Raw genomic sequence first — 13,994 nt, forward strand, 5'->3', positions numbered from 1 at the left:
GTGTTTATCTGATTAAATTAAATAAATACTACCTATATCGTTATTGAAGCCTGTTTTCACAAAATAAGAAAAAAAATGCTTTTGTAAATCATAATTATGACATAAAAAGTAAAAATTATGACCAAATCATGATTCTTAGATGAAAACTCATAAATATGAGTCATAATTCAAGTCATAATTATGAGAAGAAAGGTCAAAATGTAATAAATTCAACTTTCGCAATTATGTCTTTTTTATCTTTTATGAATTATGACTTTGTATGCTTTAATTGGCTTTTTATATAACAACTTCAAATTTTAATCTAATAATTCTGATTTAGTAGCTCATTATGTATTTATTTTTTATCTAATAGTAGTTTATAATTATGACCTTTTTTATCTCATAATTGACTTTTTTCTTATAATATTGACTTTATCTAACACATTTTCATAATTATGCGCTGTAATAAATGGAAAAATGTACTAGTAATTTTCTGCCAGAACATAATCTGTCAAGTTTACAGACTTTTTCTTTAACCCTAAAACACAATGTAATTTTACTTTTTATGTCATGATTGATATTTATAATTGATATATTTTATCATTTCAACTGTGTATCATAATTATTGACTCTGTATCTAATAATTTTGATATAATAATTCACTTTTTGTCTCATAATTGAATGTCAAATTTTTTTTAGTCATAATCACGTTGTTAAAATTATGATTGACCAAAGCATGATTTCCCTCTCTATCTTTCTTTCTTTTTATTTATTTATATAGCACATTTAATGCAGCTACTGTACATAATTTACTTATCTAAATCGTTGTAATATTAACAATTTGACAAGCGTTCATCTGACTGGAATACTGATTGAAATACTCTTTTATAAGTGTTTGCCAGACTTTTTTTTTTGTTTTGTTTTTTTCATAGAGGCCCTACATCATGTGACTGTTTTAAATACCGAAACAACAATGACGTCCTTGTCAGTCCACTTCTGCTTTTTTAATTATTTTAATAATTACATAATTTCTTAGAAATAGAAAATAAGAATAATAAGGGCAAAGAAAAAAAAAGAAAATTCCTGCAGGGTATAAAAAGTCTTAACAGTTTGAATAAAAAAAAAATAAAATCGAGCTGCCTAGAGAGGTCATCACCGTTCTTGGGCATCACGGCGCGGGCAGCGTTTTTGGCTGCCGAAAGTGTGCGGTCTGGATAGTCAGCAGGGTGTTTGGAGACACAGCCTGTGTGTAGCTGGCTGGAGTGGGAGGGCACAGCGGCTCTCAAACTCCGCGCACTTCCTGCTCTCGCTCAGTTCTATCAGTAGCGGGAGAGCAGTGGAGGGATGGCGGAGAAGAGCCCTGACCCGAGCGGCTCGAACGCTCGCAGGTGTCCCGCTCTTTCTCTCGGAGAGAGACTGCTGCCGTCTGGAAGCGGCTTGTCCAAATGGGTTCGTCTGAACGTCGGCGGCACGTACTTTCTCACGACGAGACAAACGCTGTGCAGAGACCCGAAATCTTTCCTGTACCGCCTGTGTCAGGCCGACCCCGACCTCGACTCTGACAAGGTATTTACACCGCGAGCTCTTCGCCTGCACGACAATAAACATTAACTGCCACTTCGCTTATCTGGACTTTAAACAGTTCAGTCAAACTGGAAAATCTCATGACGGGTCTGCAGTGTTTCACTTCGCTATGTTGATGTATTTTCAAATTGTAGCTAGACGGCTAGCTGGTAAAGTTACTGTGAATGGAGCTCCGCTGACTAGCTTAGCCTTACTGATAACACTTGATGTAACATTAGATTGCTCGCCAAATAAAGTCAGCTCTAGACTGTCAGATGTGGTTAAAGAGGTGGTTTGCAGTATATTTTGAGTAACTTCAGCTCGTTTAAGCCTTCAGTGTTGAAATACGAGAACACCTCCTTTATTAGTAAACTTAACGTACATGCTACATGTCAAGTGCTAATTGAAGAACTTATACTAGTGTTGTTCTCATTAAACCTTAAGTATTAAACACTACTAACTTAATGCTTGTCCAAGTAAACCTTCCTTAAATATTACAAAGATTACAAGCCTTTGTTGGAAACCGATTGTCTGACTGGAAACTTAGAAACTAAGTTACTAGTTATTAGCTATCTGATTAAACAATTGACATTTTGGTAACACTTCACAAGACTGTTTAAAAGCATAATGATAATAATAAACAATACTTTTACAGCATTTATTAATATTGGTTAATGTCTGCATATTGTACAATTGTATATGTTCACACTAATGGATTAAGGTAGCTAACAATTCATGATTATGCATTTATGACCATTAACCAAGATTATTAAATGCGGAAAAATTTACTTGTTGGTAGATCATAATATCGAACGCATTGTTGTCTTATGTGAAGTTTTACCGAAATATAAAATATTCTTACTAGTGTTAATCTGAATAAACCAAAGTTGTGTTAAAATTGTTAAACTGTGCTATACCAACCCAATTAAACTATTTTATTTATGTTTATCAGACTAAACCATAAAGATATTAGCTATATTATTGTTACTTATTCTATTAAACAATAAAATACTTCTGCTAGTGTTTTTCTGGAGTAAACAATGAAAACCATTGGGTTGCTGGTCACTTTGTTTATAAATAAATATTACAACGTAGGGAAATACTGTTTTTGTAATATTATGTTTTATAATTTACCTTTTTAAGGGAGTCATTCCTGCCAGCGAAATGGTAAATAACTAAATTAATAACTCTTTTAGTATTTAAAACACTCCATAATTGGAAGGAACTGATCCAGAACCTGATCCATTAAACTGGTTTCATTGGTGCTTATTTATTTTATTCACCGAGTTTGATTAGTTATCATGTCAAACAAGTATATTGGTCTTTTTAATAAATTAATAAATAGTTTCTTCTTTGTGATAGAAGAAGAAATAGGGTTGCCTGGATGCTTTTAAACTTTTAAAGGTCAGTATGCATCATTTATTAGGGCAACGGCAGTTGAAAGCCACTTAAAAAAAAAGAAATTCTGCTGTCCGTCGGCTTAGTCAAAAACATTTCTTATAAATAAAGAAGTGTTCGTTCCAAACAGAAATTGCGTGATTTAACTTTATAGTTTCATTTGTCAGTTGCTTTTGTTTGAGTGTGATTTTGTGGAATGAAGCTCACTTTTCTGACCTCAGTATTGATCCGCGGTAATGATGTTGTGCTGGAGATGGATCAGCGTCCCTATGGGCTCTGCAGCATGTACTGTATGTTAAATGTCAGCCACACCTTCAGTACTGATCAGACACTGTTTATTATTTCTTTAAAAACTTTATTTAATTAAAACAAACTATCTGATGAGGTGCAGAGTCATTTAATTCTGATTAAATAATCCCCAGTTGAATAAAATGGTGTTTGTTATGCTGAAATCCTTTGAAAAAAAACGAGTCTCGTGGTACTGATAACACTCTTTCCTCATCCAGGATGAAACAGGTGCTTATTTGATAGACCGTGATCCCACTTATTTTGGTCCTGTGCTCAACTATCTGAGACATGGAAAGCTGGTGCTGAACCGAGGCCTAGCAGAGGAAGGTATGATGGGAATGGCATCAAGAACTTCAAGATATGTCTGAACATGCTGTTAGATTTCTTCAGTTTTCTCACTAAATTCAGTTGTAACTTGTTTGTAAGCTCTACATGTTCTTTACATTAAGTTTTTTTGTCTATGATATGTGGTTTTTGATTAAATAATCCATTTCATCCATCAGGTGTGCTAGAAGAGGCTGAATTCTACAATATCACTTCATTGATTAAACTGGTCAAAGACAAAATCAGGGAGAGGGACTGTAAGATGGCTCAGGTAAGTCAGTTTGGGATTAAGTTATAACTGGGCTGTAATTTATTTATTTAATTATTTATTTCAAGATTGTTGTGCTACTTCACATCTAACAACTCAACGAATGTTTTCAATTATTTTTGAGGTGAATTTTAAGTATATTATGTTAAATAAGAACAGTAGTATATAAATCCTAATATGTAAATATAGAAAAAGAGTTGTGCTTTAAGGGTATAAAAGTATATATCCACTTGTGCTCATTGGAAAGATGAAAGCTAACTCATAAAAAAAAAAAAAAAAAATTACAAAGCACACAAATGGTTGAAAAAAAAAAAGGTTTAATGGTTTAGATACTTGAGTAATTCCCTGTTTTTGTAACTCTCATGTGATTTAAAAAAATAAATAAAAATTATTCAATTATATCACATACGTAAATCTACATTATATCGTAAAAAAAACAAAGAAAGAATAAATTTAGCAGAATAAATTTATGTAATTCATTCTTTAAGCCATTCTTGCATAAATTGTTCAAGATAATTCCGTTTAATTGTTGGAATTAAGTTGGTTTCTTTCTTTCCTTCACAGATTCTGTTTCTGTTTCATGAATTAGTGCCTATTGATTTCAAACATATTAACCAGTCAGAAAGGTTGTAACCTGGGTGATTCTGCAAACGTGTTTTTTACATGGGTTCGCCTTTCCATGTTCTTTCAAAATGTTCTTACAGTATCCCATGACAAATGTGTTCTTTGAAATCTGCCTTCTCAGTTTAATCTGATGTCATTTATGAGTCCCCAGGAATGACCAAGCCATTTTGCAGTTCAATCTGAGCTTGTGCCTTGCCTCTTCATTTAGTATTCTTTTGTCTTCTCATAAGTTTTTCTTCTTCCTTCAGCTCCCCGTGAAGCACGTCTACAGAGTCCTGCAGTGTCAGGAGGAGGAATTGACACAGATGGTCTCCACGATGTCAGATGGCTGGAAGTTTGAACAGGTGATTAGAAACACTAGAGAGCATTGGGATTTCTCTCTTGTTTCAGCTTTTTAGCAAACTGTAGAAGTGTATTTGGGGATGCACAATATACCAGTACCATATCGGTTACTGGCTGATATTAGAGACTTTTCAATTAAATATACACCACTGTCCAAATGTTTGGGTTTTTCTTTTCTGGGAAAGAAATTGATTCTTTTATTCAACTCTGAAAAAGTATTGCTTAAAAAATATTAAGCAGCCCAACTGCAGAAATTGATTGTGAATGTTTCTTACGCAGCAAATGAGCATTAGAATGATTTCTTAAGGGTCATGTGACACTGAAGACTGGAGTAATGATGCTGAAAATTCAGCTCTGCATCACAGGAAGAAATTACATTTTAAAATATATTCATTTAGGATATTTTATTATTATTTAAAAAATTATAATATTTCAGTATTAATATAATATAATATACAGTTACTTTTTTTACTGAATTTTTGATCTGATAAATGAATCCTTGGTGAATATAAAAGACTTATTTAAAAATAATTTAACAAACTCAAACTTTTAAAGTGTAGTGTATCGGCGAATGTTGTAAATTTGATTCTTCATGCTCATTTCCTTTATTTTAATATTATTTATATTACCTTTGCTGTCATCTAACTCACATTTAAAGTTAATCTTTAAAAACATTTAACACTGTTGAATGTAATCTTTAGCCAATCACAATGGATATTTGGACAGAACGGTTTCTAATTATAATACCAGCCATTTATCAGCTGTTATAGCATAGTTGTGTACATATAGGTAGTCATTAATTTAATTGAACTTACAGCTGATTGCTCTGTTAGTGAACATTGTACGATAGCATGCGGCCTCCAGTGTGGATTGACACCAGCCGTTGTGGTCATCAGTTTTTCTGTAATGTTGCTTTTCAACGATTTGTATAGTAAAAAGCGCTATACAAATAAACTTGAATTGAATTGAATCAGTTGTGTTTGATGTAGACAGGGTCTAACAACTTTGACTAATATGCTGTTCTTTAAATATGGTGGCTTGGACATCTGTGATCTAAAGCCAGTGGTTTAAATGGGTGCTTCTGCTGCTTTCAGTGGTCAGTAGTTACTTACTGATTCAAATTTGGGGATGCTTATTTTACTACACTTAAGACAGTTTGCAAAACATTTTGTGTTGACCTGATATTTGAATCAGTGCTTTTTCTTTCTCTTTATACATATGAACCAAACCAGCTTGGGTTTGTACACACTGGCATCCATCTATTGAAAATTCAAAGCAAAAACTGTAGTGAATGGGGATGTTTGCTGTCTTTATGTGGTGTCAAGGTGGTGTTGGCCAATCAATGAAGCATGCGGTGTAGGAGGGTTTTCCCCGGCACACTGAGGTGTGAGGTGTGCGTGCCCTCCTGATGTGCTTTTAGCTTGTCATGATGTGTTGCCATGGCAGCAGTAAGGTGACAGAATGCCAGACGTACCTTTGAAAACGCTGTGCATAGAAATTGCTATAGATACAAAGTTGGGTTGTTGTTGTTTCCATCAACATTAGGTGTCACCATTCATCATATAAGTTGAATATTTTTAAATAGATTGGATAATGCTTGCTTTGACCTTAATTAAAGTTTATATATATATAAACTGTGGCAATGAATTTACGTCATTTACGTCAAATTCTTAAATTTTATCAATGCATTAAGTTAGAATAATAAGATGCTGTATGGTTGTTACCATTCAGATGAAATCAGTATCAACAAACTCCATCTTTCCACTGCAGAGGAAACACAGAAGCTGCATCAAAAGTGCCATTTAGATGTATTTACTCAGACTGTTTAATGCAGATAAGAGGTTCCATAAATGCATTTACACATTAAAATGTTATAAGATTAATGGTCTACTTTTTTTTAACATACAAATATGAAATGTTGGAAAAATGCAGTACTTTAAAATATGAAACCAAACCACCAGTAGTTGGCGGCAAGTCACTGTCTTAGTAAGTGAGTCATTGATTCAACCCATTCCTTCAAACGGCTGATTCATTCAGTAAATGAAGCAAGTTACTGTCTTTATGAATGGCTCACTGAATCGCAAGCCCCTTTCACACTGCGATTCCGGAAAACACACGGGTAATGTGTCCCGGCAGTTGTTCCCAGGTCACTAGATTTTGACCCTTTCACACTGCCAGTGATTTCCCAGAATATTTGCATGCGTTCACACACAACCCGTAAAGGTCCTGTAATGACACGTGACATCAGGATGTGATGTGTAATGTATGAGTCGAAAACGCTAGGCACGTTAACTTTCACTTAAGCAGGCAAACGTTCTCAGCTTTAGCGCGGATAGTGAGGAGCTAACTGATCTCTGCTTCATTACAGTTTGCGCATATTTTTTTGTCGAGAGCGTTGATCTGCCTTCAAAACACCTGGTAAAAGAGTTGTACGATAACGGTCTCATCACTACAACTTACCCTTTACGGGATTGGTTCTGGCTTTTGTTCACACAGAGCTCATTCCGGGACTGAACCCGGCAATGTTACTAGGTCCCCAACCCGGGATCGATCCCGGAATCAAGACCCGGGACGTGTTTGCGTTCACACAGAAGGTGATCCAGCAATTTTCGGGGACCAACGTGCAGTGTGAAAGGGGCTATTGGCTCACCTGATTCGTTCAAATATGCTGAATCATTCAGTAACAAAACACTGTTGTGTGTTGCTCTGAGATGCGCAACTGCTCTGCTTTAGCTTTGCTTAGAGCTATTTTCATTAGCGAAATGGAGTAAAAAGCAATCAATAATGTCTCAAATGTAAGTCTGTAAATATTAACTACTTATTAAACTACTGTTGTATAAAATCATTGTCACGTATGCAATCGTGCTAATAGATGGGAAAACATCACTCTTGGTTGTGTGATGTTGCTTACCTATACACTGAACAAAATTATAAATGCAACACTTTTGTTTTTGACCCCATTTTTCATGAGCTGAACTCAAAGATCTAAGACTTTTTCTGTGTACACAAAAGGCCTATTTCTCTCAAATGTTGTTCACAAATCTGTCTAAATCTGTGTTAGTGAGCACTTCTCCTTTGCCGAGATAATCCATCCACCTCACAGGTGTAACATATCAAGATGCTGATTAGACAGCATGATTATTGCACAGGTGTGCCTTAGGCTGGCCACAATAAAAGGCCACTCTAAAATGTGCAGTTTTATCACACAGCACAATGCCACAGATGTCGCAAGTTTTGAGGGAGCATGCAATTGGCATGCTGACTGCAGGAATGCAGCATGTATGGCGTCGTGTGGGTGAGCGGTTTGCTGTTGTCAACATTGTGGATCGAGTGGCCCATGGTGGTGGTGGGATTATGTTATGGCCAATGAACACAGGTGCATTTTGAATGCACAGAGATACCGTGATAAGATCCTGAGGCCCATTGTTGTGCCATTCTTCCACGACCATCACCTCATGTTGCAGCATGATAATGCACGGCCCCATGTTGCAAGGATCTGTACACAATTCCTGGAAGCTGAAAACATCCCAGTTCTTGCATGGCCAGCATACTCACCGGACAGCCATTGAAGAGGAGTGGACCAACATTCCACAGGCCACAATCAACAACCTGATCAACTCTATGCGAAGGAGATGTGTTGCACTGCGTGAGGCAAATGGTGGTCACACCAGATACTGACTGGTTTTCAGACCGACCCCCCCCCCCCCCCCCCCCCAATACAGTAAAGCTGCACATTTTAGAGTGGCCTTTTATTGTGGCCAGCCTAAGGCACACCTGTGCAATAATCATGCTGTCTAATCAGCATCTTGATATGCCACACCTGTGAGGTGGATGGATTATCTCGGCAAAGAAGAAGTGCTCACTAACACAGATTTAGACAGATTTGTGAACAATATTTGAGAGAAATAGGTCTTTTGTGTACATAGAAAAAGTATTAGATCTTTGAGTTCAGCTCATGAAAAATGGGGGCAAAAACAAAAGTGTTGCGTTTGTAATTTTGTTCAGTGTATATTATATAGAACATTTATCTATTTTGTTCTACCGCAGTATGTTTATTCATGTTTGGTTCTTTGTGTGTGCTGTTGCTCTTATTAGTTTTGATTTCTCTGCAAGTTGTGACCTTGATACTGTCAATACATTGTCCGTTATCAGTTAGCCCTAGTTATTGTTTGTTATGCATGTATTAATCATTTAACTTGTCCATTTGGGCAAGTAAATTTCTTTCACTTGCATCTTGGAAGTTTGCTTGTATTTGACTAGATTGCTAAACAGTGTTGGCTTTTATTTTTACATATTCATGCTCTTGTGGTGGAAGGGTAGGGCTCAGAAACAAAGTGAAGCTTTACGCTTTGGGTGTTTGAAGGACAAGCTGTAATTTGTGGTGTGATGGGTAGTGTCTGGAGTTCAACAACCTGTGGTGAGTGAATCATGCTGAGTGTGGTGAGGGAGCGTCTGCTTGTTCAGTCTAATCAGTACCTGGAAAGTGAAGAGACGGAGGCATCAGTACTCGAGTAGAGTCAATGATATCTTTCCTGAAACGTTGCTGATGAGTTTTGCTGATTTTCTTTGTCTCTTGCCCACTTGACTTTTTCAGTAATATTGCTCAGTACAACACAGACATTGAAACATCACCCCCCCCACCACACACAACCATATCAACCATGATATAATGATATAAAAAAGTTGTAATTTATTTTTATTAAATCAGCATAAACAATTGTATATAAATACAGTTCAGTAAAACAAATATTACTATGATATTTTTTATTTAGGATTTTTTTCTTTTGATTTTGCAATAAAATATGACCTGGAAAAAAAATCTCATTATTGTAATTCAACATAAATTAAATCAGCACAAATAATTGTTTATCAATAAAATTCAATAAATCAAATATTGCCGTGACGTACAGATACATGCCATTTAATTTCCACATTACCACAAAATTAATGTTGTTTTTATGCAAAAAAGTGTTTTAAAAATATACTTCAATTTAAGCAAAAACTTATTTTTCTTTTTTGAATTTGTGGTAAAATATGACCTGGATACATTTATTTATTTTTTTTCCAAATGGTTCTCTGTGGTCTTTGTTGATGTAAAGCATCCCGTGATTGGGTTTTGGTTTTTATATGTACTATTTTACGCACTATTACCAACCAAAGCAATGTACCACAGGGAAGTGTATTTTGTGTTTATATCTTTATGTAGTCAAATCAGTTCACTTTGGAAAAACTGTCGTCATGTGTTTTCCTTTCCTCTCTCCTGCCAGTTGGTTAGTATCGGCTCTTCATACAACTACGGAAATGAGGATCAAGCAGAGTTCCTCTGCGTGGTCTCCAAGGAGTTGCACAATCAGTCATACGGCACAAACAGCGAGCCCAGTGAAAAGGCCAAGGTGAGGCTGACAGAACCCTTCCCTCATGCACAGACAGAAATAGTCACATGCACACATATCATAAGAAAATATCCCACAGCTCTGCTCTTCAGATGGTCACATGGCATCACAATACTCAAAGAGTTGATTAACCAGATCAAATGTGTTCATGCCTGAGTGTTTTGTTTCCCTGCATGCCGTGCACACTGAGGATGTGGAAATAGTTTTTTTTTTTTTTTTTTTCTCCAGTGTTTTTTGGTGAGGCATCATTTACATATCACTTAAGCCGATAATTAGGTCTCTGCTGAATGCTGCAGGCAGTGGCGCGTGCTCCCTCCCTCCCCCTCTCTCTCTCTGAATCTCTGCTACTAATACTCAATTTGATGCATGTTGTCTGCCTGTACTCGTGCCTATTAGAGAGCCCTAGAATTATATCCTCAGCTCATCTAGTCTGCTTTCCGATCCCAGATAATGATGGAAAACCTGCTCAATTTTTAATGCTTATCCATTAGATGCTGCAGCCAGAAGTTTCCTTCTGAATATCATCTTCTGTGGCTTCATTTGGCTCTGTTTCAGTAGGTTTTTGACAGCGTCGACAAGGGTCATGTAAAAAAATAAACATGTTGGGATGATATCACCAATGCATTGTTGTACACTTCCTGTGAGGTCCACACAGTCGCTTGTACAAATAAGCAAAGGCCTCACTTTAGGGCTGGGTGATTGTAGGGAAAATATTTCAGATTTTAAAAGGTGTTTAATATTCTTTTTGATATTCATCTATTTATTTGCTTTGAAATGCCTTAATGTTGTTGTTGTTATTATTATTGTTATTTTTTCAACCAAACTGCTATTATTCAAGTGGATTTAAAATGTTTACAGCAAGAAGTAAAACAGTAGCAAAACAAACAAGGCTTCTTTTCCACACAGTTTCTTACAACATAAAGAGATTTAATTTAATTCATTATATATTAAGAAATATTTGAAAACAGTATTTTAGTTATTTAATATATATATATATATATATATATATATATATATATATATATATATATATAATATAATATAATATAATATAATATAATATAATATAATATAATATAATATAATATAATATATATATATATATATATATATATATATATATATATATATATATATATATAAAAATATTAAATAAGTATTGAATATATTTGATTTTGGGTTATTATAGTTAACTAAAACTGTTAAAAAAACGGTTTTCATATGTTTAACTTGATCTACTAAAATAGATAAAGCATAAAACTGAAATAAAAATGAATAAAAACTACCGGTATATAGACATTATTAAAACATTAACTTATCTTAAAATGAAACAAAAAAATATAAAAACTAATTGAAAATATTAATCAAAGTTATAATAGTGTCTCAACACTAAACCGGTTTTAAAAAAATATTTTGTATACATTTAAATTATTAATTTTTTTATTAACATTAATATTTAAATGAATGCTCTTTTAGATTAATTACAATTCTAGATTTTTTAAACAATGCATTGTGATATACAGCCATATATTTACATGTTTTAAAGTGTTTTCATAAATATTTAAAACACTAAGACTGTGCTTCTGTGAACATTTGAGTCAATTCAGTGTTGAACTGATTCACAGAAATGAACCAAACTTCAATTCTGTTTCTTTTTCTTTTTTTTTTGTGATTAAATTTTTAATCATATATGGAATATTTAATGTCTTTCCCTGTTTTATTAAGACATGCTTACTTTCATCATCCAACCCATTCATTATCAGTTATTCCTCTCTTGCAGATTCTTCAAGAACAAGGCTCTCGAATGTGAAACAACTGAGTTTTATATCCTCCCGTCCTGTAATTAGGGGCAAAACAACATGCACCATATCACACTGAGAGACAGAAAACTGTCAAGCGGAATGACAACCTATTTGGAATGGTATTCTATTTTGTTTTAGATTAATTGACACTTGTTAGTGCCTGCACAGTTATACTGGACTGTTGTTTCTTGTTGTTCTGACATCGGCGGATCTATCGGAATCGTTTCGTTTGAAAGGTAGGAATATGCATGTCATTAGTAATCTGAGCAAAAAGGGCCTCAATCATGCCTGGCCCAATCATGTTTACTCAGGGTCTCTTATCGACTTTAACAAAATATGTTTATCATGTCATTTGTGGTCCAGTGAGCAATTTTGTCAAAAAGAAAAAAAAAACAAACAAAAAAAACTTAAACCTGTATATTATGCCAGAAAGTTAAACCTAATTTAAAATTTTAATTAAGAGAGTGGAGTCAAAAAAAAAGAAGTATTTTTTGATTGAGATTACATTATTAAGGTGGCTTATATATAACATTGACTTGTAAGGGACGGTGGATTTTTATAGCAAGGATTTTTGATTTAGCGTGTTGAGATTTTGATTTTATTTATTTTATTATTATTATTAATATTATTTGACTTTCATAGTGTTAGTTTTTATACCAGGAGGGTGAAAGAACACCTGTAACAGTTTGCCTCAGAGTTTCCTCACGGTTTGTGAGGTTTTACTGTTGCTGCCTTGAGTTGGTTTAAAACAGAACAGAAAAATGTTGTCTTCCATCCCCACATTTATTCCACTGGGATTTTGGATAAACTGGAACTATTTGTAACTTTTTGGGGGGTGAAAAACACCTAACACTGTTGACAAATGAAACGCGATGACTTTGAGACAGAGCTAGATTTGGTTTAATTGAAGAATTAAGGCGAAGACACGAAGGCATTCGGTCTGATTAGAACAATGCTTTATTTACATGACAGCGACTGTTAATTAGTGACGACGTAGGGCTTATTTTGTTCACACTTTGGTAAGAGATTGAGACTGAATGGGCACTTCTAAAAGAGTGACAAATTAACATCCACAGTTTAACACTGCAGTTTTTGATTTGCTTCAGCTCGACTTTTTTAAAAGTTGTTTCCAAATATACATAATCCTGTAGTTTATTTAAAAACATTTTGACAATGTTGCCTTTAATGAACCTACACAAGTTCTGAATTTCATTTGGAATTGTGGTCAGGGAAATAACACATCACTTTGCTAGGCTACAAGCATATCTATTTGACATTGTGTATATAGACTAAAGAGCATCATATTCAGTGCATGCTATTTTTCCTAATCCTCTCTCTCACACACACACACACACACACACACAAAGGGCTTTTACTAGTGGAATACAAGCTATAATTTTTTGCAGAGATTCATCTGATCTCTTAATATTGCCTGATCAAGGCGAAGTTTACATGGCTAGTGTTTTATAAACGATAATACTACACGTTTACTTACCTTGACTATGTGACACCACATTCTAGTTTGGTTTCAAGACCTGTATGTTTACATTTCCTCTCAGTTACCTAGTTAGTTAACGTCAACCTTGTGTCTTAGCAGCTAGAGAGGAGGTTTGGATTCTTATCGGTGGAGTGTTAAGTTGCTTGCTCACTGAGTCAGTGTCTTGTGGTGAAACATGCCTCTGTTATGGCCTACGAGGCTCCAGATCGCATGGCGTCCAGACAGCGCACTGAAAATGCCCATCGCTTACTGGAGAGTGATGGTCATCACTGTGCAGGGTGCTGTAGCCCTAATTTTTTTTATATATATATATATATATATATATATATATATATATATACGCACACGCTCTGCTTCCCAGATCTTCCCAGAAAGTAGGATGCGCACACTGATGCACCGATCTCACATCTCCTTTATGTCTGCTGGACTTATGTCAGCAGCCGTGGTCTACATATCAGTTGCCCGCTTGCATATACTCATTTCTGATGGGCCCTGGTGAGGTTTTTTTTTTGGTT

General features: G+C 34.9%; 1 protein-coding gene across 1 annotated transcript; it reads left to right on the forward strand.

Annotated features, from left to right (window-relative positions):
- Positions 1 to 1,135: 1,135 nt before the first annotated feature.
- Positions 1,136 to 12,332, forward strand: LOC109082142 (BTB/POZ domain-containing protein KCTD5-like). Its single transcript, XM_042720602.1, has 6 exons — positions 1,136 to 1,545; positions 3,447 to 3,555; positions 3,732 to 3,823; positions 4,693 to 4,788; positions 10,054 to 10,179; positions 11,960 to 12,332. Exons 1-6 carry the CDS (start codon positions 1,324 to 1,326, stop codon positions 11,987 to 11,989), a joined length of 675 nt encoding a protein of 224 aa, XP_042576536.1. The 5' UTR covers positions 1,136 to 1,323; the 3' UTR covers positions 11,990 to 12,332.
- Positions 12,333 to 13,994: the final 1,662 nt, after the last annotated feature.

This window comes from Cyprinus carpio, chromosome A3 (genome assembly GCF_018340385.1).
Source record: "Cyprinus carpio isolate SPL01 chromosome A3, ASM1834038v1, whole genome shotgun sequence".
NCBI lineage: Eukaryota > Metazoa > Chordata > Actinopteri > Cypriniformes > Cyprinidae > Cyprinus > Cyprinus carpio.

Bases quoted from the DNA above. Each gene is read 5' to 3' on its own strand.
- LOC109082142 (XM_042720602.1), top strand. From the start codon at position 1,324: ATGGCGGAGAAGAGCCCTGACCCGAGCGGCTCGAACGCTCGCAGGTGT. The intron at 1,546-3,446 runs GTATTTACACCG...TTCCTCATCCAG, and splicing joins CCGACCTCGACTCTGACAAG to GATGAAACAGGTGCTTATTT. The intron at 10,180-11,959 runs GTGAGGCTGACA...CCTCTCTTGCAG, and splicing joins AGCCCAGTGAAAAGGCCAAG to ATTCTTCAAGAACAAGGCTC.